The 25572-nt window shown below is 39.4% G+C and overlaps 1 protein-coding gene across 2 annotated transcripts in view; it reads right to left on the reverse strand.

Moving 5' to 3' along the window:
- COL14A1 (collagen type XIV alpha 1 chain) overlaps positions 1 to 25572 on the reverse strand; it is a 218234-nt gene that overhangs the window by 108988 nt on the left and 83674 nt on the right. For both annotated transcript variants that reach the window (XM_046641998.1, XM_046641999.1), the window contains exons 13-21: positions 25426 to 25555; positions 21895 to 22034; positions 15482 to 15608; positions 13937 to 14076; positions 13311 to 13443; positions 11874 to 11933; positions 10143 to 10294; positions 5037 to 5166; positions 1757 to 1879 (exon numbers count right to left, since the gene is read on the reverse strand). In XM_046641998.1, the coding sequence (XP_046497954.1) occupies positions 1757 to 1879; positions 5037 to 5166; positions 10143 to 10294; positions 11874 to 11933; positions 13311 to 13443; positions 13937 to 14076; positions 15482 to 15608; positions 21895 to 22034; positions 25426 to 25555 (1135 nt within the window). The remainder of the gene's footprint in view (positions 1 to 1756; positions 1880 to 5036; positions 5167 to 10142; positions 10295 to 11873; positions 11934 to 13310; positions 13444 to 13936; positions 14077 to 15481; positions 15609 to 21894; positions 22035 to 25425; positions 25556 to 25572) is intronic.

Consider the following 25572-nt stretch of genomic DNA (forward strand, 5'->3'; position numbering starts at 1 on the left):
CAACCCACTGGAGTCTTTGATTTAGTATTAAAAACATTCTTTGCTAAGTCCTTTACAAATTTATTTACCGTCTGCTTCTTCCCATATGTGCTCATTCTTTAAGAACTTTGAGTTAGGTACAAGTTCCTAAAATACTCATTTCTTTACTCCGGATCCTCGCTTCCAACAATGAATTTATATATATTTACGTATTTCTGTATGTCTGTGTATCTCAGTAGCAATTTTCCCATGCCCCAAACTCTCAGTGCAAATGACCACATAACATTCTTCCACTTGACCTAGAAAAGGGTTTCTCAACCACAGCACTATTGACATTTTGGGCTGGATAATTCTTTATTCTGCAGCTGTGCGGGGGAGGTACTGTGACTTAGAGGGTGCTTAACAGTACCTGCTAGATGCCCACGGCAACCCCCTACCTCCCAAGTTGTGACAATCCAAAATATCTTTGTTCGGCGGCAAACGGCACCCATTGAGAGCCACTGGCTTAAAAGAAAACTATTTTCTCGCAGAAAATCTGACAAATATTTATAAAATGGTCCAAAGAACAAATTCAGGAAGGCTGTTTCGTGAATTAACATGTGCCTCAGGCCTAAAGAAAAGAAACAAAAAAAACTGATGCTGGATCTCAAGGAATCCGTCTCGAGGAGGCTAGTGCATCCATGCTATATTCTTGCTATTTCATTTTCATGGTTCATAGGGATGTTTGTGTGGAGAAATTGGAGGTGGGGTACTGTAGTTATAAGAACTCGATGACAAAACAATAGAAAAGGCTGAAAAGTGATACAGAGGCAAGAACAACATCTCAGATGACAGATGGAGACTAATGGAGTTTTGAGGGCAGAAAAAATTTTTTAGTGGCCCAAAGAATGTTTTTTAAATTTTCCTGTCAAATCAAGAAAAATAACTGAAGAACCCCTTTCAGCTGAACAACCAGAGTACTGAAGGCCCAGATCCAGAAAACTGAAAAGACTCTTATCACATTTATTTTTAGTCTCCTGTTTAACCTTCATGAAAGTGTTGGGAGATGATGCCATAACAGGTGAAGGGGCAGACGGTTTCATCTCAAGGCATATGGAGCAAGGGTACAATCACCCCTATTTGGGCCATTCTCCTGTCTTCAGGATATAATGACATTGGAGGTAAGAAGAGAGGGGTCTCTTATCAAGGTGGCTAAGAGGCTGATGGAAAAGGCTTTTCCTATCATAATCTTAGGGTTTGATGAATTTTATTCTCCAACATAGTTTCCAAAATGAGGAGACTTGAGAAGTTGATAAATGGACTTTTTCCGACTAATCCAAGAAGTAAGAGGTAGAAGAGGGATTAGAAATGAGAGATTCTGAATCATTAGAGCTACACATACCCATTGAGCCATAGAAACTTCCCATTTCTATGGAATCAAGGTTTCCTCGGGCTGGTTCCTTGTCTGGGCTGCGCATAGGTCAGGTGTATACCAACTACATATTCTGCCCCTTAACGTGCCCAGTCTTTTTCCAGGTGGGGTCATGACTTCATCATTCTGATAATAGCTATCCTAGCACTGACCCTACTCGAAAAGCTTTATTTTATAACAGGTAATAGGCTCTTCTCACCTCTTAAAACCGAAAAGCTTTATTTTATAACAGGTAATAGGCTCTTCTCACCTCTTAAAACCAAAGATAAAAGCAAAAACAGAAAGACAAAACAAAAATAACTTATCTTAGAAGACATTTTAGACGCCTAATCATGGTAGCAATATTTTTTAAAAGGTGTTACTTACCACTCACGGGTTTGTAGACAATCCTATAGCCCTTTACAGGGGAAGACGGGGGATCCCACGTAATGCGCAACCTGTTATACCATTCTTCTGAGACCCGTAAGTTTTGGGGCCCAGAGGGTGGCACTGAGGAGGAAAGAAAAGGAAAAACGGGTTTAGGGTGGTGGTCATCCTCACCCCTACACTGTTGGTAACAGCATCGAAGATGTCTTCCCACCTTCTTCTTCACCTTCTTCCCAAAGGGGAGAAGTCTTTGAGAATCTGTGGCTGCTGTAAATACTAAATATATAGACAATAATTGCTCTGAAGATCTGAAGTTCATTCAATGTCATTTTTTTCTTCATCTAATTTTAAGTGAAAGTGAATTGAAGAGTGTTTATTAAAAATTTCTGTCTACACGCCGCTCTGTGCCATTATCAAGTATGTATGTACGGCAATATCGTGGGTGACGGCCACACAATGGTAATGATGGTAATTCTGGAAGGGAAGATTCTGATGATTTTCTTTTTTGCTTTCATCTTTACATGGCCTATATTGTTTAAAATTTTATATTAGCATTTATCAATTTTTTATGCAAACATTAAAGCCATTTATATGGGAAGAACTTTGCAAACTATTGTGCATATTGATGGGTATCATCATTATCATTTCGCTGTTGATAGAATTTAGTGGATGGTCTAAAACAAGTAGACCACCCATTAACACTTTGAAATTATTTTACCATACAGATATAGTGGCGGGGCCTGTGGTAGCTTTATGGAACATTAGAGCGTTAAATAATACAGTCCAAAGCAACTCAGAACAGCAGGCTTTACTATGCTTGTTTTAAACCATTCTGGCTTGCTTTTTTTTTTAATGACCTGGATTCAAGACAGACAAGGATGATGTATTTAAAAACACATAGTAGGTGTTCCATGAACCTTAATTTAATACCACTTGATTTTCTCCTTTGTTGCTGTTTAAGTCTGTAGTTTTCAAACACTTATTTAATAGCAAAATACCAAAATATGCTAGAAATTCCAATGTGTGGCTCAAGTCAAGATGCCAACATTTGGGTAGTGAAGAGTTTGGAGCGCCCCCACTGCTCTGCTCTCCCCTTTCCTTCTCTCCTCCTACAGGACCCCTGAGGAAATGACCGCAGCGACTGTTAGGGCTGATAACACCCTGCGTGATCTTTGGCAAAATGTGCAGGTGTGGTGGGCGTCTGGGTGGAGGCATCATAGCATGGGCACGGCAGGAGGAAGCCATGCCAGCACTGTCAAATAATACCCATTTGCTCAGTTGAGCAGACTCAAGGCTTTAGGCTGCAGATACAGAATTTTAACAACTTGCACACTTACTCAAAAAATCCACACGTAGGTGCCCAGGTACAGAAGTCAGCCTTTGCCACCATTCTGCACCTAATCACACATAACCATTTGGTAACTGTGGTAGATTAAAGATGGGCACAGGTTTTTGACCCTCCTCCGATTGAGTGGTGGGGGGTTTGACCCTCTCGTTAAATCTGGATGGGTTCTATGACCACCTTGACCGCTAGGCTACACCAGAGGCGACACTGTCCTAGTTCTAAGTACAGCTCTTATCTGTCCTGACGGTTTTCACTTCCGACCTCTTGAAGCTCTTGCTCTTACAGTTCTGAGTCTTCATGGAGGAACTAGGACTATCCTGCTGGAAAGACCACACGGCTCAGCTGAGTCCAGACTTCTAGCTCCCCACCAGCATGCCAGGCAAGTGGGGAAAGCTGTCTTGGACCCTCCAGACCAACCGGGCCACCAGGTGACCATAATCAATACTTCACGAAACAGGAGAATTTCCCAGCAAGCCTTGCCTAACTTTCTGACCCACAAAATCCTGTGATAGAATAAAATGGTCGCTGGTTTAAACCTCTAGGTCCTGGGGTAGTCTTCACGCCAGTATAGACAATCACAACAATAGGGAAGACAACTAAGACTTTGTAGCACTCTAACCAGGGGTTTTCCTGCAGACGCCTCACTTGATTACCATGGCCAATCCATCTAAAACAAACATTTTGTGATGCCTCCTCCGTGCCACACCATGCTGTAAGAGCTTGGCACGCAGAAGTGAACAGTACAGATGACGTCGTGGGCTCTCACGATGCTGCTCTCCAGAGATGGGAGACAGACAGTGTACAAATACATGAGTACACAAGAAAATAGAGAGTAAATTGTGCCATGACATGATCAAAGAAAGGTTAATATCGGGGCTGGCCTGGTGGTGTAGTGGTTAAGTTCGCATGCTCTGCTTTGGAGGCCTGGGGTTTGCAGGTTCTGATCCTGGGCGTGGACCTACACACCACTCATCAAGCCATGCTGTGGTGGTGTCCCACATAAAACTGAGGAAGATTGGCATAGGTGTTTGCTCAGCAACAATCTTCCTCAAGCAAAAAGAGGAAGATTGACAACAGAAGTTAGCTCAGGGCCAATCTTCCTCACACACACCAAAAAAGGTTAAGAGCATAGAAAGTGGGACATACTTTGCATGAGTGGTCAGAAAAGTCTGTGGAGATGAGGTGACATTGAGCTGAGACCAAAATGACAAGAAAAAGCCAGAAATGCAAACATCGTGGAAAGGATATTCCTTATGGAAGGAATAGTTAGTGCGTAGGTCTGAAGGCAGGAATAGGCTTCAAAAGTCCACTGAAGACAGGAAAGGAGGTATGGCCAGGGGAACTGTTAGGAGGTGAGATCAAAGAGACTGGCAGGGTCTAGGTCAGATAGGGCCTCGTGGGACCATGGGAAGGACGTTGGGTTTTACCCTGAGTACAATAGGAAACAGAGGCATGACGTGAGATAATTTATATTTGGAAACGCTCCTCAGGCTGTTGTGAGGAGAATAAAGGATCCAAGAGTGGAAGTAGGAGGACAAAACAGGAAGCTCAGATACCCATTTTAGTAAGAGAGAGTGTGGCTTGGATCGGGGTGAGCAGCTGGATGAGGAGAAAGTAAACAAGCACATAGAATGCATTTTGGAGAATCAACAGGACTTGTGACGAATTAGATGCTGCAGGAGTAAGATGTCAGGGTTTTTTTTTAAGTCTTAGCTTTTACAGACAAGAAAACTGAAGCCCAGAGCAGTTAAGCAACTTGCCCAAAGTCACACAGCTTGAATGTGTGAAGACAGAATTCAAACACACATTTTCTGTCTCCAAATCTCTTTTGCTCTTTTCACCACACTACACTGTGGCTATTAGGGTACATTACAGGGCATTTGCATTTTCAATTAATTAGTCAGCTAGTATCCAGAGGGAGAAAATTTCACTCACAGGTTTTTCCAGGGGCGGAGACACTCACACCTTCTCCATCATCGTAGATGGGAGTCACTGTGACTTTGTATTCCGTATTGGAAAGCAGAGCCTTCAGAAGGAGATTGTTCTGGCTTCCAGGCACCATAACCTGAACAGAAAAGCAAAGGACCGTGGTCTTTGTAAGACCTCTGTTTCCATTGGTCCACTAATGGAGCAGAACCATAGGAACTTTGAAGTAATCAGAAGCAAGGAGATGGGTTGCAGAGTGAGGAGAAAAAAAGGGCATCCATGCAAAAGCATTTCTCTCTGAAATTCCCCTTTCGGCAACCCTTACTTTATAATCACTAATGCAGAAGGTTTAAATTTGAAGCTCTCAGGCTCTAAGGAATGGTCTTCTCTTAACATCTTTTCAGCCTTTGGAAAGTCTCCAGAAGAAAGAATAGTCATCTCTTTGGGAAGCAGGTGTTTATAGCTTAGGAGTGTTCATTCTATGACCCAGCCTGCTTATCGTTTTTGATTCTACTTAAGTATCCTCTTGAAAATTCAGCCTTCCGTTCTTTACCCTTTCAGAGATAAAACTAATCCCAGCCTTTTAGAAAAGGATGGGTGCCAGCCAAGAACAACAGAACCACACGATAAATCCAAGTGTTCTGGATGGAAACATATTTACCAGTCATACTAAGACATGTTGCAGCGTTTTTACTTCTGAAAGGAGATGTCTTCCTCAATCTGAAATCGCCATCGCTGTCACTAAATGTTGCAAAAAGTGAGATGCAGCGATGGGGTCAGCACCACACAAACATCAGTGCCATATGCCATGTGACTCAGGAGTGCAAATTCTGGCATCCCTAAGAGAATATATGGACCAGAAAAGCCACATGTTCTCGATGCTAAAACCACAGAACTTTCTGCCTGTGCTCCAGCAGTTAGACGCTGGCACACCTCTGGGCCATTTTTAATCATGGCTGGAAAAATGTTAGGATGTAAGAACTGACCCAAATACGTTTGAGGGAGTCATAAGACCAGGACAGCTGGAGACGCTTTTTGATTCAAAGGCTGGGTAAAATGCCAGCAGGCAAAGGGCTGTGCTGTCTACTTCTGGATGAGGGAAGGAACCTATAAATCATGGAATAAGCCCTAGAAAGCCTCGAGTTGAACCCAGAAGCAGCTGTTGCTAAGATACTGCTAAGCTCTAAAAGCAATATTTTTTTTAATATATGAAAAAAAGGGAGTCTGAATTAAGTGATTATATTGGATTAATATGATTTTGTTCCTCATATGAAAGGGACATTGAAATATACAAGGTTGTATTGATGTGGTCCTCGGAGGGATATTTTTAAAAAGGAGCTCTGCTTTATTCTAGAGTTAGATAACCCTGGCAGTAAGGACAAGTAAAGGAAGAATTGTGGTTGCCCTGACTTGTGTTGCCCCATCCATGTAGCTTCCTTCAGGGCATTTCTTTTAAATATAACTCCTCTGGAGCACAGAGCCTGGGCATTCATTCCAAGCTGTCTGCTTAGCAAACCACCCATGTTGATGTTCCTTAAATAAGGTAATCTCTCAAACTGAGAGACATATGGCCTTGGAACCAATCAAATTTAGCCTGTGGAATACTCAAAAGTGGTGGGGCCATTTTAGAGGACTCGTTTAGCTTGCCAGGAAGTAGTTGCTGTGGTTTATAATAACAGCCATCATTTATCTAGCAATTATTATGTCCCAGGTGCTTCTCTAGTATTCTAATATAGTAATTCACTTAATTTTCACCACAACCCTTTGAGGTAAGGAGTATCCTTATAGTCATTTTACAGGTGGGGAAACTGAGTCCCACACAGTTACTGAGTAAAGGACCCATAGTGAAATCCTGGATATCTGACCTGAGCCTCCCTTTGGTCCCTCACCATCCTTTACTCCACTTGAGATGATGGCAGTGCCTGGACCTCTTTACCCTAATGGTATTCATTCCCCGAGAATCAAATGTAAATCTCCTCTTGGGTATGCAAAGTTCCCTCTGCTTGGCCTCTGCTTGTTTGCACAAAGCAAGGTAAAGACGGGCTCCTACTAAAAACAGATGCTACAGGTGGTAGCAGATGGTGGTTTTCTTTATAAAGCAATTCTATAAAAGATGCTCGCGGTTAAATGAGATGCAAATCTAACCAGTGAGCTTCCTGTTTTTAATTTTTTCAGAAACGCAACTTTATGTTTGGCTCCATTACTGCCCAAAGCTCTTCAGAGGAGTCGGGATCCCAGCCAGCACCAGCAAGCTGTTCCCTCAACGGAAAGAAGATTCCCTGCATTTCACTGCGTTCCTGTCTTATAAAGCTCTGTTTCTAGACAGAGCTTCTCACGCTACATGGGAAGGACTAGGCAGTGTTGGTGCTGTCGTTTTAATTCCAATCCATTGAAGACCAATATTTTTATAAAATACAATAAGACAAAATGGCTAGAAAAAAATATCATGTTCTTGGATATTGCAACAAAGTCAAATTGCTATAAATGTTTCTAAAAGCTTAATCCTTAATATCTGACCTTATCTTATAGGAGACTGAGCCACACTTTACGTATTTCTGTGCCATAGTATTTCTTGCAACTTGGAATTCAGATCATGGCTATGGATTTTGACATCTAGGCTCTAGAGAAGTCTGAAATCCTGTTCAGCCTTTCACAAAGAAGTGTGAGACTTCCCTATCTTCACAGCAAAATCCAGGGCAAAGTTATTGCCACTCCTCTGTATTTCAGAGCGGAGTTAAAATTCAATCTTTGTGAAATATTTGACAAGTAGTTTTACATTCTAAGAGTTCAAAAGTTTTTTCTTGGAAATATTTGGTAGATTTGATTATGCTTAGAAAATATAAAATTATTTCAGTTACCTCAATTGGAAAAGTAAATTTAATTCACCTTGTTTTACATATATTAAAGCTTAACTTTGGTTTACAATCTTATATACACAAAGTATTCTCCAACTTATCCTCTCCTCGTGTAAACTTAGTGAGCTTTTATAGTTAAGGAAAATTTGGAAAGATGGTAAGAGGCATTCGTCTTATCCAGACACATTTCCTTTCCCACTTTTGTAATATGTTTTAGCCATCTGTCTTTCCCTGCCATGCATCATTATTTTAAGATATTCATTTGGTGTGTGGAAGTTCAAGACCCTTGGATTTTGCTATAGGTCTGCAACAGCTTGTCTAACCTTTACCTGGATTTAAATCAAAATGCATCCCATTTTCTGTCTCCACTAATAAATTACATTTATATAGTAATCACACTTCATAAGACACTGAGATATAAGTTCTCAATTCATCCTCAGTTGAAAACATGCCTGTAAATTGCGTGCACAAATCCAATTTAATTGGAATTCACTAAAGGCACCTAATATTTAAAGAATTCTACAGTACTTTCTTCTGTATAGCAAAAACACTTCTGCACAGTAAATAATCATCACCAAATTTATCAATATTTTTCACTTTTATTAAGGGTTTGTTCAACTGGGGCACATGTGTGTTTAAGACTTTTGATCTTTTTTTCCTTCATCTAGGTGTCCAAGTGTTTCAAAATAAACAGTGTGAAATGAAAGAAACTAGCAAAGGGAAAATTATCTAAAGACAACCCAAGATAAATATTATTATTATTTTACCTTGCATAGCTTACAAGTGCATGCATGAGATTAAATTGTTACTCTTTCCAAATTAGCAGGAATAATTTAGCAAGAAGCTTAATGTGTTTCTTGGAAAGAGTAGAAACAAAAAACACAGCTCTCATTCTGGGAAGTTTTTAAGGGTCTCATTTTTAGGAACTAAATTAAAACACGAGCACAATAACAGGGAAAACAAAACACCCAAATTTTATCTTTAGTTAGCACCTCTAAGCAGAATTTTAATTTTTTTGAATTTTCCTATCATAGATCATTTGAAATGTATGGTCTGAATGAATTTATAGTTCAATCAAGTTTGTTTAAGCATCCGTCAACTTTGCAAAATTACTCCCAGACCAATTTCATGGACCTTCTAGCTATTCACAGGGGATGTGGCTATTCTCAGGGTTATCACTGTGTTCTGTAACGATTGCTCTATCAGCTTGAAAGAAAGTATTTTCCTAAGAGGGCTTTGGGCTCAAATAATTGTTTACATAAGCACATAAATAAAAATAATTTTCCATCAAAAGCTTTATAAGCAAGGAAGAGGAAGAAAGGACAATAATGTTATTCTTGAGCAATAATGAATTTAGAGACTTCTTTCCCAGAGTGTCTCAAAAATAATGCAGAAGACAAGACATGTAAGCAATGAGGATAAGAAAGTATATTCCGTGATAAAAAAAAAAAGAAAAACTTCTTTTGGCTGCAAACTGGAGTTATCTGGTCTGCCAGGAAGCATGTCTAGGGAATAATTTTCAGGTTCTAGACTAAATGATATAGTGTAAATTAAGAAAACATGAGAGGGCCATGATTAAGGATGTATCCAGATTTCTAATATAGAAAAACAAATATACGGGAAACCGCTTAAAGAAAACTCAACATAAAATCTAAGTCCCCTAAGGGAGACACTCATGATTACGAACAAATTAGAAATGACTATAAGTCATTTATAGTCAAAATAAGTTGACGTCAGTGAAAAATATAACTGTTTGTTAAGGGATGGTACTTTATTAGGAACGCTTCAACTACATAAAGAATATCTTTCATGTATGCTTTGCTTAAAAACATTTAATCAGATTCCCAAGAGCAAAAAAGTTTAACATAAATATTTTTTAAAGTTCATATATTAAAAGTTTATATATTTATATATACATACAGGAACAAGTGTATAATGGCCTATTTATGACCCAGCTTTGGTGCTTTAACAGGTTGTCAAGGCAACAGAAGCAACATGGGAAACAAGGTTCAGAAGCATTATCAGTTTGAATCAGGTTGTATATGGAGCAAGTTTCGGAGACAGAAAGGTCATCAAGAAACCAGTAGTTAGTTTGAATTAACCAAAAACATTAGTCTCTGGAGCTCACCAAGAAATGATTAGTTTCTGGGGTCACCAAGAAATGAGCAGCAAAGCTTGCATTCATCTCTAGAGACAGCCTCGTTAGCTCTGTTAGTCAGGACACCCTGTGGAGGTTCTAGTGAGCCATATTTATACAGACCGTTCCCACCACTTCTTCCGCAGGGTCCCCTTGAGCAGTCAGGTAGGTGACCCTGAACTGCTGCACGCTGCTGTCTGAAATGTCCCATTTTACATGCAGGCTAGAAGTGGTTTCATCATCTACAACCAGGTTTCTGATTCCTGTCCGGAAAACTGGAATAAACACAACCAAGTATTAAAGGACTTCTAACCCATCATATTCCAAAAAGAGCTACAGAAACCATCTGTGGACGTGACAACAAGTATCATTTAATGTATTTCTCTAACGTAGACCCATGTGAAGCAAGAACAACTCAGCTTTAGTGCATAATGGGGAGCCATGATACCTACATGTAGCAAACGAGAATGGGTTTCAGAGATGCCTACAAGGTGAGACCCTGGACCTCTCAAAGCTATCAGCTCTGTATATATACTAGTAAGAGGAACTGGGGAGAAGCCCTTTGACTAGGAAACCTTAAGGGGAGCCCAAAGGGGAGTCTGCTCATGAAACCCTCACACTAACACTGAGTTGGGGAAGTGGCCATGATGGGACAGATGTGGTCAGCCTCAGTGTGCAATCCAGCATCCAAAGCACGACCCACTCATCTGTTCCCCATTTCTGTCTTAACACTTGTCACTCAAAGCACAACTCTCTATGGCTGCCTCTATCCATTCAGCTCACACAGATACTATCTTTCCTCTTACATCTGTCTAATCTCCTCACCGGTGTTCTCTGACACATTCCTTCTCATTTCACAAGGTGCCTGCTCCTTCATTTCTCCCATTTTTTTCTTCTCCCTTCTGTGCTGACTACCTTTCATTCCGTCCATATCCACTGACTCTTCTCTTCATTCATTTATTCATTCATTCAGTAAACATTCACTGAGCTTTTCCTGTGTGTCAGACTGTGTTAGGCCTTTGAAATATATAGTGATTTACTCTTGACAAAAATAGTAAAAGTGTCACACAGGAAGTAGGAGAGTGACATTTACCAGGCAAAATTGGGGAGGGTCCCAGGCAGTGGGAATAGAAGGCAACTTCTCACCTTCAGGGCTAGGAGTTCTAGATGGCAGGAGGAAATGGGGAAAGCAAGGAAAATATGGTTGAGGCCAGGAAGGGAAGCAGAACCCAACCAGGAAGGCTCTTGAATATTATGATAAAGCGATTTGGGGGCACAAAGAAGGGCTCAGTAAAGATTAACCAAAGAATGAATGAATTGGTGAATGAATGAATGGGTAATGGAGAGCCGATGAAGGGTTTTAGGTAGAGAAATAAATGATATCATCAAATGATGTTTTATCTAGTTGACTCTGAGAGCTAGCTGAGAGGTGTGCTATAATGGAAAGGAAAGTTACACTGAGAGAGAACACAGCTGATGTAGGAAGAACAATAGACCACAGAGAAGCAAGGAAACCATGACATGAATAATTCTCAACAGAGAGCCACAGGAGAAGGCACTGAGATAAAGAGGAGGGCAGAGATGGTGGGGGCTGCTATGCTGACATCCTCTGAAAGGTTAAATGGGAATCACAAACAAAGATGGAAAAGGTAGGGAGAGGTAACAGATTAGCAGACTAGAAGACCGATTGGCATTTCAGGGTAAGAAGAGGTTGAGAGGTTCCGAGAGTCATGTAATGTGAACTGGCAGGTCCCATTCCTAATTAATAATATAAAATAAATAAAGCTGGGATAACATAATTTCTGTTTAAATCAAGCTTTGGTTATGGGTAAATGAGCTTCCATTTGTCCTTACCTGAAGTCACAGGTCTGGTAGGTGCTATAGTCGTGGCTGGTTCCGTCCAAAAACTGTCAACTAAAAAAATATTCATTACTTAAAAATTTTGTCATGATAATAACTCTGTACATTTGTGTATAGCATTTTATAGTTTTCAAAGAAAATCTCACCTATATTATCTCACTTGCTACTCACAACAACCTTGACTATGGTTGCAAGAACCAAGAAGTAGTAATCAGACATTATATCTATTCTGCAGATAGGGAAACTGAACCCCAAAAGAAGTTAAAGTTTCTAATCAGAGATACCTGACTGCATATAAACATTTGAATTACACCTATAAAATTGTGAAACCTCCCAGTTACTTTAAAATGAGGGATAACCATGATAATTAAAGGAAATTAAATAGTGCTGTAGATAAGGTCATGAAAGGGCTGCCAAACAAGACCACCAAGGAAGGTAATATGCTCGGGTAAGAAGTGCATCTTCCATTTCTTGTATCCACCCTGGGCAACGAGTGGAATGGAGTGGCTGTGTGGTGTTCGGCCCAGATTCTCTTTTCAGGGTCAACACACTCATCCACCAGCTTCTAGAATACTAGTTGCCAGTGGCTCAGAGCTCTGTGAATTGCCTTGCTTGAGGTCACAGACTCTGTCAGGGGATGGCCCACCTCCAAAGACTGGATATTAAGGGATACAAAGGCCCAGCCCCTTTGACTCAACTTGGGACAACTCAGAAGGGTCATCCCAGGTCCAGAACTCCTAGCAGAATTAGTGGAGGGCTCAGTTTTAGCCTCTGCCTCTGTCCCATCCTGTCATCCTTACTTCCTTACAGATGTATTTCCCAATTAAACTCTTCAATAAACCTTCTGGATGCAATTTTCTGTCTCAGAATCTGACTCCAAGGAACCCAAACAGAGACAATTTAAAATGCGGTTAATACCTCATATTTAAAAAATGAAAGGATGAATGAATCAGTGAGTGAATTTTGTACAAGATTCTTGGAATCAAGATCAACTTGGGAAATTCCAGAAACTCTTGAACATATTAACCCTAGGTTTACTTGTTTGCTTGCTTATTCATTTATAAATTATTTAATCTATCCATCCATCCATCCATCCATCCATCCATCCACCCATCCATCCACTCAAACAGGTATTTATTGTTCAGTTAAGATATGCCAAGTACTGTGCTAAGGGCTCAGGATATAATGGTGAACAAGACAGATATGGTCCCTGCCTTCATGGTGATAATAGCTTAAGATTCTAAAACGCTTCACGTATCAGTTTCGTTAAAGGTGAAAATATATGAAAAATTCTCGGGGAAAAAGAGAAACTGAAGCCTCTGTAGCTTGGGATAAGGCTGATAGGGAGAGAATCTGGTTGGGTGAAGAATGTGTCAGAATGGATGGATGGTGGGAGCTCATGAAGTCCGTCTTGGCCAGACCAAGACTTACGTGTGGTCCCAACAGCAGTCACCACCTCACTCTCACTTCCATCGTCCAGTACCGCCAGCAGTGAAACTTCATACTCAGTGCCGGGCTCCAGGCCTTCAACAACATAAGAGTCTTGGTCTTCTAAGAGGACAATCTGAAAAGTATTTGGTGCTTAGTAACCGGGTTTGCTTGAATAACAAAGGAAAAAGAAAGTTGCGAAAAAATAATAAAAATGAAAAATGTTATCCTGAACGTAAGCAAGAAACAACGAAGCATAAAGAACTCCCGGGCTGTTGAATTCAATCGTAAAGTCAAACCAGAGACTTATTCCTTTCAAGTCCCTTGGCAAATAAAACTGTTGGATAAATACAAAAGTGGCATTTTGAGATTTTATTAAATATCATTTATGAAAGCCAAAGAATCTAAAAATATATAAAATATATAACTAAAGCCCTAGAAACAATGCATTTTAATCTTAGAAAAATCATGTGATTTCACATTTATAGAACTCCATGCCATGCAAAATATTGATTACTTCTGGGATTCTCGATCTATTTTAAAGTGAAGACCAATTCAAATGCAGCAGTGGGTATTCACTTCCAGATAAATGCTCTGTATTAGTTTTCAGTCCATTTCAGGCAACTCACCTCTTCGGCCCTCCCACCATAGACTGGAATCCACATCAACTTGTGTTGCCCTTCATCAGCAGAGAGGGGATGCCAGGTCACTCTAAAACTATCTGTCGTCACCTCATCAATTTCCAAGTATTGCTGGGCTGGAACTTCCTCTGTAAGCCAAGGAAGGAGACTCTGTTAGGGATCTGAGGAGGCAAGAACATCAAAACTCAAGCAGCTCCCAAGGCCAGCCACAGGAAGAGAAGACTGTGAGGAATTTCTTCCTTTAGGAAAGCATATGGAAGCAGGAAAGCAGCGTTGATCAGTCCAGCGTGACCTTACGTCTCTGTTTCCAGCATTTACCCACAGCACAAATTAAGAAGACCATACACAGCAGATTCTAAAATTTTCCAGTAATTTCCAGAATCTTAGATTCTCTATTTGGCTCTTTTCATTAACTATAAAAAATGAGTGCCATATTCATTACTTCCCAAAGATAATATTTTCCAAGTATTTCAAGGAAATTAGCAAAACAGTGCCCTAGAGGCCTAAGAAATGTCCCTTTTAACTCTATTCCCTTGTGTGTCCAGTAATAAGTTAAATCCTAAAGAAGAACCTTCGCCCTTTCAACTTGTACATATGGCTGCCATCAGAAGGGAAATATAATTTATCAGATCTTTCACTATTTCGTGGCTTACACACTTTTTGGATGTATAACAGAAAGCTTAACATCCAACTACACCCGGAATTAATCGTCAGTTCATTGACTTTTATTATTTTAAATCAGAGATTTTAAACTCTTTGACAGCACACCATGAGAAGTCCAACTAGAGTTAGCCCTCAGGAGATTTTATGAAATTACTGAAATTTTTTCTGTGAACATTATTTTTCAATCCAGCTTATTTCTCATTTCTCTCCAAATTACCTTTTCATCTTCATATAGCACTAAATTTGTTTCCATGTGCAATCAAAGATTGGTTTAGAAAACAAAAGAATTGTTGCCACCAAGAGGCAAAAGTATTTTATATTTATTGAGTGACGACAGGATATATAAAGAAAAGGAAAATAATGCATTCATGCCTTATTTTAAATTTTTGTATTTAAAATACCCCATATTGTTGTATTAATATTTTAGGCTGCATGAAATACAATATGGCTATGGACTGATGTATTAGGTTCAATAATATGGAAATGTCACTTTTTTAGGTCAATTGTTGGATATCAGCAACTTGGGAAGTTCAACTTAATATATACAGATATGAATGGAAGAAAGACGCGAAAATTTTACAACGATGGAACTTAAGAAATGATGTGAGATTAGGAAGAGAACAATGTATGCACACTTCTACCTAATTGAGAATTTTTGAATTTAGCTGGTCTTTTTTCTCTTTCCTTTGCTTTGGTAGGGAATAATTTGCTAGAAAATAATTGGCCAGGATGACTTGTAGTCACTCAATTCTTCATTTATTAATAATATTAAAACATAGTCTCTTGAAAATCACCGTTGAAGAAGCTGCTCTGGCTTCTGGTTTCCCTATAGTTTCTCTTGGAACCTTTCCAAACCGTAATAAGGCTTACCTGTGGTGAAAATTCCTGTCAGAGGTTCTGACTGCCCTTCATCATAGATGGAGAAGATGGCAACAGTATACTCCGTGAGGGGCGTCAAGCCTTTCAGAGGGAATGTAGTAACAGGATCAACTTCAACCTGCAAAAGAGAGAAGTCAATAATAGCTATATCAGATGGTCCCTAAGTACAGGAAACAGAAGTCATTTTACTATTGTCTGTAGTTCACTTGGCTGGCAGCAGAGCTATAAATACTGCAAAAATGATTGAATTATTAAACCAATTTATACATACACATTTCTAATCTTATACCCTCAAATAGATTACCTAGCAGTTAATTCTCAGGACATCTTTGCAACCAGTATTATTTCCATTTGTTAAAGACAGAGAAAGCAAAGTGCAGACAATTTACAATGCTAATATAAATAAATATAATGTTTCCAGCCTGAGCTGTTAGGAGCTGCCGGTTTTTCGCTTCACTGCCTGGGCTCTGCTGACTCTGTGACTAAGTGTACACAATTACTCCTATAAAAGTTGCATAGGCGAGCAATCATGCAGGCGAAGGATCAGGAGACATTCAAATTAAAGATAAGAGTAAATATTTGAAATGTTCCTTTATCTTCCACAGAGAGACATATTTAGGAAAAATATATACCAATTTCTTTAGGGCACATAAGGGATGGAGTCCTGGGGATAAGGGGTGAGGGTGTAAGGAAAGGGAAGAATTAGAAAAAGGAACAACAAAGAACAGATCTTGACAAAAGAAACCATAAAGTAAGAGAAGACAGAGTCCTGAGCAAAGTCATCCTCAGCGTAAGAGGAAGAATAGACACAGCTTTACCATTGAGAGGTTGGGTGTTGGCCAACTGAGCTACATAGCACAGGGGACATAGTGTAGACCGAGTAAACGGTGCCCTCACCCACATACATACATCGTATACACATAGTCTCAAAGGATCCTCACAAAACCCCTATAAGGCGGGTACTTAGAATGAAACGTGCAAGCTCTGGTGATACTCTAGGGAATTAAAGAAATGTACCTATTTATCCGAGAGCAGACTTTGCCAAAAAAGATCCCCCTTAAAATGTTTTCGAGAGACATTTTTGAGCAATATCAATAACATCTGTTATTTACAATACTATCCATGAGTAACTTTGCAGCTGCCTGGGAGTTAAGAGGAAAGTGACTAAGCTCACTGTATATATTTGCTCATGACAGTCAAAGTGACCTTTATCAAAACATACAATGCATCACTTTCCTTTTTAAAACCTTCATGGCTATCTATTGCCTTCCAAATTAAAACCAATCCCCTGCGATGACCTCTTGGTCTTACATAACCTGGAGCACTGCTCCTTTTTTCTGCCATACTCCCAATCGCCTGCTGGGCTCCAGTCGCACTGACCTTCCATCAGGTCCATGTCTTTCCCACCTCAGGGCCCTTGCACATGCAATTCATTCTGTCTGGGACCCCATTTCCCTAGCTCTTTTCAAAATTAGTCCTTCCTCATCTGTCAGGTCCGTGCTTAAATTTCACCTCCTCAGAGGGGGTTTCTCTTTCCACCTAGCTCAGCAGGATTATTCTCTAACACTGCCCTTGTTTGTGTCTTCCCTAGCACCAATCACAGCCTGAAATTATTTTATTTCCTTATGTAGTTGCTTACTGTTTATCTCCTGCATAGAGTGTAAGGCCGTTGAGGGCAGGACCTTGTTTAGCTTCTTCATCACTCTATGTTGAAGTGATTTTTTTTTGGGTGACTAGAATAATAAATGAAAATGAAGATGAAGGCACCAAAGAGCCTTTTTAAAAGAGATAAAAAAAGGGCTCATCTAAACTAAGAGCCAATCCAGAAACCATATACATCTCTAAGGAATCAACTGCAGTTCAAAAAAGAGCGTCAACTTTGGGGAAAAGAGTTTCCATTTTCACCCTTTTGGAACTCTGAGTCACTCCGTTAGAAAGGGCCAGCTGATCCCAGCCTTTTCAGTCACCCCAGACATGGGAGTGAAGTCATCTTGGAAGTTCTAGCCCTGTCAAGCTCCCAGATGAGTGTGAGAGTCACCCCAGCTGACACTTCATGGAGCAAAGACGAGTTGTCTGTGTTGAGCCCTGCCCAAGTTGCATAACCATGGGTTGTTATTTTAAGCTGGGGTGTGTTGGTTACATAACAATAGTTAACTAAAAATATACACTATCTTCTTCTGAATCTGGGCCTGATAACATTATAGTCATTCTTAGCATTCAGTGTTTACTCCTGTCTGGGTACTATCTGCATACTTTACACACATTAATTCGCTTAATCCTTACACAACCGTGTAGGGTAGCAAATTATTACCCCTAATGTGAAGATGAGAAAGTGAGACTCAGAAAAGTTAAGGAACTTGCCCAAGGGAAAACCAACTAGTACCTAGGACTTAAACACAAGTGTTTCAAACTCTACATCCTATGTTCATAAACACTATCTACAGTGGTCTTCATTATTTAAACTCAGAGAAAAGACAGATCCATATACAAAATATGAGCTCAAGACATGTTCTTCTAAACTGCGTTTACACACTGCTTTCTGCTGTTTTGAACTGTAACTTTACATTCATTGCCTTCTTTAGTCTCCTCCTCCCCCCACCAAAGCCTAGGTATTCACAATAACCATTTTACAAACATGGAAGCTGAGGCCCAAAGACCCTAACTCAACTTCCTGGAGCCATGAAACTATTAAATGGAGTGGATAGTTAGGGCTTGACTTCTAAGTCTCAAATCCATGACAAATAGGAATTTTGTGAAGATATGAAAATACACAAAAACAATTAAAATCAAATTTTCTTAGGTACACCCAGAGACAAAAGGGAAAAAAGTGTGCATATACATACACACAGTTTTCCCCCTTTTTAATATATATGCATAACATATATATGTTGAAAAGATCTAGTTTACTTATTAAAGCATTTTACTTGATACTGAACAGACCACATTTTATGCATTAATTATTAGTTATTTTATTCATCAAATGAAAACTTTTAGGTATCATTTATTTTTATTAGTTATGTTTCAGACAAAGTTCTGGAACTGATTTTGTTGGTAGTACTTTGAATATGTAGGGGAAGAATTTGGGAAAATGATAACAAATGACTATGATCTCATTGTTATGCAACTATTCTTGAGAAGAATTTTTCAGTCTAGCTAAAAGGTTAACTTCAGTCTAACTCTGGGAGGAATGAAGAAAGAGGTCCTGATGAGGAACCAGGGAGTTGGGCTCTGTGGTTGAGTCATGGCTGCTGAGAACTGGAGCGCCTCTCAGAGCATAAAAGCTGTGGTCTTTCACTTATAAAACTCAAATGGCAGCACTTAATTCTTTGTTTGCACATTTCCCCAAATTCTGTCACAGTAGATGCTATCTGAGATGGTTTCTGTCCTTAGTTTGACAAGCCATGCTTTGGCAGCATTTTTTTATAAGGATTGCAGGAGGTGGTCTCTGTAAAGCTCTCAGAACAGTTGCTGGCTCAGGGGAACACTCAAGATGCATTAGCTGCCATTATTACCAACATCACTGACAGTTGTGTAAGTGCTCTGTTTTATTTCTCTTCCTCAGTCTCCAAAAAGTTGGGGAGAGCAGCAATGCTTCGGGAAAGATACAGAGGAAGTGAAGGAGGGAAGACGGGAGGAAGAGAAAGTGAAGCCGAGAAATAGAAATGTTGTCAAAAGCAAAGATTTTACAATCAATTACATGTTATAAACTAAGTAGATTTTAGTTGGGGCACTTCAAAGTTCATTCCAGAAAGTTTTGGGAATTTCCTAAAAACCCAGTTGTAGCATTATCTACAAATAAAGTTTAAATTAATAGAAGTTATAGCAAAATATGGTAGGAATACTCACTCTCAAAATCATATATTCCAAAATTAGGTAACGTCCTATTTCTCTTAAACAAAAGACACTTCTCCAGCAACTTCTAATCTCAATTGCATGGTTAAGAATTAAGAAATAAGAACACACACACACACAGACACACACACACACACCTCCCCCCGAGTCAAAACGGAAATGTTACAAAAGCCACACATTGTGCATGCATTTTACCCAAATAAAATTTTCTCAGATTTCCATTTGTAGTCTATTTATACTCATTTTAAATTCAGTTTTACCAAACATAGTTTTCTAATTTCCCAGCACAATACAAATTAGAAATAGCAAGCACCAAAGGCGTCCCCAAGATTGAAAAACACTACACAAAAGCACAACAAATTTGTATTTCCCAACATATATATTAGTCTGGGGTCATTCTTTACAAAGGTAAATAATGTAAAATGCCATAACAGGCCACAACAGCTATAATTTTTTTTAGCAGGGAGATTCATGCTGAGCTGACATTTGTTGCCAATTATAATTTTTTTAAAATGAATGTTAACTAGACCTATTGTGGTGATCATTTTGCAGTGTATACAAATATCGAATCATTATGTTATACACCTGAAACTAATATAATGTTATATGTCAATTAGATCTCAATAAAAAATAATAACAATTTTTATTATATAATTATATTTTCAAATATTACTCATATATACATATATATGATCGTTTATTTTTGTTTTATGAAAAATTATTACCAAAGGAGGGTGCTCCACAGTGAACAAATATTTACTGGTGAATACAGTTGTTCTGTTATTTTGGTTGTTCAATGAGTCAACACTTTTAAATTGGTAAGTTTCACATAAAAATAGAAATCCCTGGTCACTAGATCAAAGGTCACAAGATCCAGGAGCCCCTACCTGGATTTCTACGCAGCAGCAACCTGCAGGAGCTGACGCTGGCCGCATCTCGCATGGACATGTAAGTACTCCCTAGCATGTCTGTCCCCACCACACCCTAGCATCCTTGTCACTGCACCCCATTGTTCATTGTCATTTAGCATCAGTCTTGAATCATCTTTCAGTAGAGAATTTCTTCTAAATCCATGTCCCAAAAATGGGAAAATGAAATACAGCCTAAGTTAGCCTCACGTTTCAAGAAAAACAGGTGAGAGTGTCTTTCTTTGCGGGTGTGACTACCTCTGCACATTTAATGGCATGCCTCACTCATTCATATTACCCGCCTGATCTTCCTACACAGCTGAATTTGCAACCCTTTGGAAAGTAGATTATTTATCACTGATAACAAAGAGACGCTGAGAGCTCAGTGTTTTTGCTTTCAATCTTTTCACTACTCCAGACTCCAGTCTTCAAAAGCAAAGCAAACAGTCCAAATGATCCCAGCTTTGTCAGAATTATTTGCCCTCAGAACTTATGAAGATTTAATGAAAGATATTGAAACATATTTCTGTATGGTTAGCAAATGTACAGTTATCATTCATTCCTGACCCAATGTCCCGTATGAGGGTGCATGTGGCAAAATACTGCTCGGACTTAATTGTAGGAAAATTTTGTCTTGGCATATGAAAATACTTGCTTTATTTAGTCAGAAAATAGAACCGATGTAATCCAACACATTTCCCTCTTTCTCTTAGCTTCTTGGACCAAGATAAGGAATAAAAATAACTTTGCCATCTTTCCTGCTAAAGCATATTTCCAAAGAAGGGATTTCTGAAGAGCATTAGTCACTGAGTGCAAAATACCATATCTTCATGGGTTTCAGTAAGTTCCATTATTTGAAAGTATCTTCCTACACAAAACTTGAATCATCCAGTTTTCAATTTAAGCTCATCTAACCAGGGCCTTTCAGATGCTAGTTTACTCAAAATCAAAGGGATAAACTGGATAACACTGACATTATTTCTAATTTACTACTTCTATGAAGATACATACCTCTCACCCCTGTCCACCAGGGTGGACTGTACTTTCCAAAGACGGCCACATCCACATATATCTTCCATCCCACATGCTTCCCACCATAGGTGGGACCTGTGTTCCTGCCCATCCTGAATCCATGCGGGGACTTGTGATATCTCCTACCAATGCAGTGTGGTGGAGGTGATCTCTGTGACTTCTGATGTTGGAAACTAAAGAGGACACAGCTTCCACCTGGCTCTCTCTCTCTCTCTCTCTCTCTCTGTCTCTTTGGACAAGTGTCTGGGGACTCCTGAGCCAACATGTAAAAAGTCTAGCTCCCCTAAAGCTGTCACACTGGAGGCATCATGTGAAAAAGTCTACTTAGAAATAGAGAGAGCCTCTCCAGCTCACAGCTGATGCAGTCTTCCCAGGCCAGGCACAAGACGTACGAATAAAGAAGCCATTATCATATGCCAGCTCCAGCTGCTATCTGGCTACAATCGCATGAGTGACCCCAAGCCAGAACTACATGCCCAAGCCTCAATTCCTGATCCACAGAAACTGTGAGAGAAAATAAATACTTAGTATTGTTTTAAGCCACTATGTTATGGAGCCATAAAAAGCTAACACACAATCATGGAAAAATAGATATCGTGTTCCACAGCTTACCTCATTGATTTCAGTCCCGTCTGCATTGTTATATACAATTCGATAACCACTGATCTTTTCTGAAGATGGGTCCCAGGCTAACCGAGCACTGTTAGAGCCAACATTGGAGATTCTCAGGTTTCTGGGTGGACTTAAGGGCACTTCACAGTAAATGGAATAGAAAATAATTAAAATTTTAAATAACATACATGTAAAAAAGACAAAAACAGCATCTTTGACTTCCAAACTACTTACATTTAAAAAACTTCACCCAGATAACTTATGACAAAGAAAATTAGTAAATTAACAAAGAGAAAAGTTTTCCCTATACAGAATGCATAGCAGTAATAAATTACATATGCTTAGAAATAAATAAGATTTAGATAAATTTCCTGTGCCTTTCATCTCCAGTCAATGCTATTATTATAGCCTGATGTCAATAAGAAAACTAGTGGATCAAAAACCAGGACACCTGAAATTAAATCTTAGCTCTTCCATTTAACTATCATATGATTCTGGCAAAGTCACTCTACTTCTCTGCTCTACAATTTCCCACGTGTAAAATGAAGTGACGCCCATCTGCCATCTCCACTTGAGCGTCTATAAGGTATTTCCAACTTAACTTGTCCAAAACTGAACCACTGACTCCTGCCACCTCTCCAACCTTCTGTCTCAGTCTCTCCCTCTGAGCATTTGGAAACTCCATTCTTCCCATTGCTCAGGCCAAAAACCTTGGAGTCATCCAAGATTCGGATTTCTTTTTTTTTTTCTTTAAGATTGGCACCTGGGCTAACAACTGTTGCCAATCTTTTTTTTTTTTTTCTGCTTTATCTCCCCAGCACCCGCCCCCCGCCCTGCACACAGTTGTATATCTTAGTTGCATGTCCTTCTAGTTGTGGGATGTGGGACGCCAGACTCAACATGGCCTGACGAGCGGTGCCATGTCCACGCCCAGGATCCGAACCCTGGACCGCCCAGCGGAGCACACGAACTTAACCACTCAGCCACGGAGGCGGCCCCGCGGATTTCTGAACATATGTCACCTTCTCAGTGGGGCTTTCCATCATCACCTTATGTAGAATAATCCTTCCACCCCAATGCTACCCATCTCCTTCCCCTCATTTATTTTTTTTATTGAACATTTATTGGTCTACAGTCTCTCTCCCCTGATATATTGTAATCACAGAGGACCAGGGAATTTGGTTTAATTTTGTTCCCAGCTTTATCCCCAATATAACAAGTATTCAATAACTATTTGTTGAATCAATGAGGAGGAGACCTGCCTTGGATAAATCCCAGTGGCTTTGTGAGACCAGATAAAAATAAACACTTTGCAGGGCTGGCCCCGTGGCCGAGTGGTTAAGTTCGTGCACTCCGCTGCAGGCAGCCTAGCGTTTCGTTGGTTCGAATCCTGGGCGCGGACATGGCACTGCTCATCAGACCACGCTGAGGCAGCGTCCCACATGCCACAACTAGAAGGACCCACAACGAAGAATATACAACTATGTACCGGGGGGCTTTGGGGAGAAAAAGGAAAAAAATTAAATCTTTAAAAAATAAATAAATAAATAAACACTTTGCTGTGGCTTTAAAAAATACTTAAAGAGGTGTTGCTATTTTTACAGATCCCTGACTACCAATTCCACAGCTTTTTGCACTTCTTCAAAGACCCCACTGTGATGCAACAGATGAAAACTTGTCAATAATGTTTGAGTTTCATGAATTTTTACAGGTTTATAGCAAAAAGAATTGTTAAGATTTATTGCTTGCTTTCCATGAGTCTGAGACTTAACACATGTTATCTCATTAAATCCTTACGTTAGACTGCAAGGATAGAGCTATAATGAGCCCCCTTATATAAATCATGAAATTGTGGTAACTTGGCCAAGGTCACACTTTGTAGGAGCAGAAGAATAGTTAGAATTTAACCCAGACAACTGATCAATTGATTCGAGACCCTGTGATATAGTGCTGATAAGCCAGCAGAGCAAAAACCTGCAAGATAAATGACAATAATTATCAGCCATAGCCACAAACAGGATGCCTCCTAACCCCAAAAGCCAATTCTTTCATTGATTCAATACATTTTGATTATTTGGCAATAAGAGGCTATGGGACTTAGTGGGTCTCTTAATACTTAAGAGAATTAATACCTAAGAGCCTCCTTAAGGGGCTAGAGAGAAAGTGTAGGCAGGAGAAAAGCAATATAAGTATTTTAAGTGTTGTGCACACGTAGCTCTAAATTCTTCTGGAGTTCAGTTAAATTTGGCAGTATGGTGGAACAATGTCTGGTTTCCTTGGTGCATTAAAATACTAATCTCAGGAACGGGTACCCAGGACATCATCTTTTAGGAACTTTAAAAAAAAAAAAAAAACCAACCACTAACGGTAGGAAAGAGTCATGCACTTTTTTTTTTCTAAATATAAAGAAATGAGTATTCTGAGTGAAAGAGAGACGGGCGGTTGGGAAAAGTTTTTCTTCCAAACTGACACAGTCTCAAAATTCACTGAAGTCAAGTGATATATCAGATGCTTTCTAGCATGATTCATTTCTTTTCTTCTGTTTTGGGCTCTCCCAGCTTTTTGTTTGGTTGTCTTTTTAATTACACTGGTGTTTCTCTGATGAGCAAAAAACAGCATAGCCTTGACCAACAAAGAATGGATGCGGGAGAAAACGTCTTTCCTTCTCATTAAACTTCTGTGTATGTTTCCCAGGTAGAATCTTAAATACAAAAGTACTGTAAAAATTGTGCTACAGAGTGATGTGCAAGACTCCAAGTCTCCCTGCACTTATTTATGTTTCAAAACACCATGAATAGAGCCATCTTTTTAATGGTAGGTGGCAAAGCATTGCTAGTATGCCGAGGTAGCATTTTGTCTTTATCATATTTTCAAATAAAATAGATAATTACATACATCTCCTAAAAATATTAAAAATTTTCAACATTTAGCTAAAATTAGACTTGCCGATAAAATTTGTATTCAATTTTTAAAAACTAATTTTAATAATAATAGTCTCAGATAAGGTGTCCAAAAATTTTGAGAAAAAAATGTTAATTTGGATGATAGTGGGGAAAAAAGAAAAATTGAGTAACTATGTACTAAGTGCTTTCATCTGTACTGCTATATTTAATCTTCTATCAACAACATGCTGTAAGATTATTGGTCTTCCTTTTAGAGACTCAAAAATGTTACATCACTTGCCCATTGTCACCCAGTTACGATATGACTTGAGCTGGAACTCCCACCTCATCTGTTCTGATTCTAAAGCCCATGTTCTTTCTCCTGTATTCTGATCTAGCATTTGGATTTAGACAAAAACACTGGTGGCAACCACTAAAAGATGCCAAAGTTCAGTTCTAGCATCCAAATGACTCGCAATAATAACAAGATGAAGAAACACATTTCCTTCCCCATAATAAAACACACATTTTCTTAAGTTACAATTAGTTCCTAAGAGGTTCCAATCTAAACCAGGACTTCAAATTCAGAATCCCAACGTTCGTTTGGGCTTTTATTACAGCATTTCATCTGAAGGACCGAACGGCTCACGTGTTGTTTCTTGTCCTGTAACAGGATCGCTGGCCTCTTCTCCAAACATAGCATAAACCGTAACTGTGTATTCCGTATTGGGTAACAGCCCCCTCAATTCAATGTCTGTGTGGGTGTCTCCAATTCTCATCTGGAAAGAACACATGT

The sequence above is a fragment of the Equus quagga genome, chromosome 16 (assembly GCF_021613505.1).
Source record: "Equus quagga isolate Etosha38 chromosome 16, UCLA_HA_Equagga_1.0, whole genome shotgun sequence".
Lineage (NCBI taxonomy): Eukaryota > Metazoa > Chordata > Mammalia > Perissodactyla > Equidae > Equus > Equus quagga.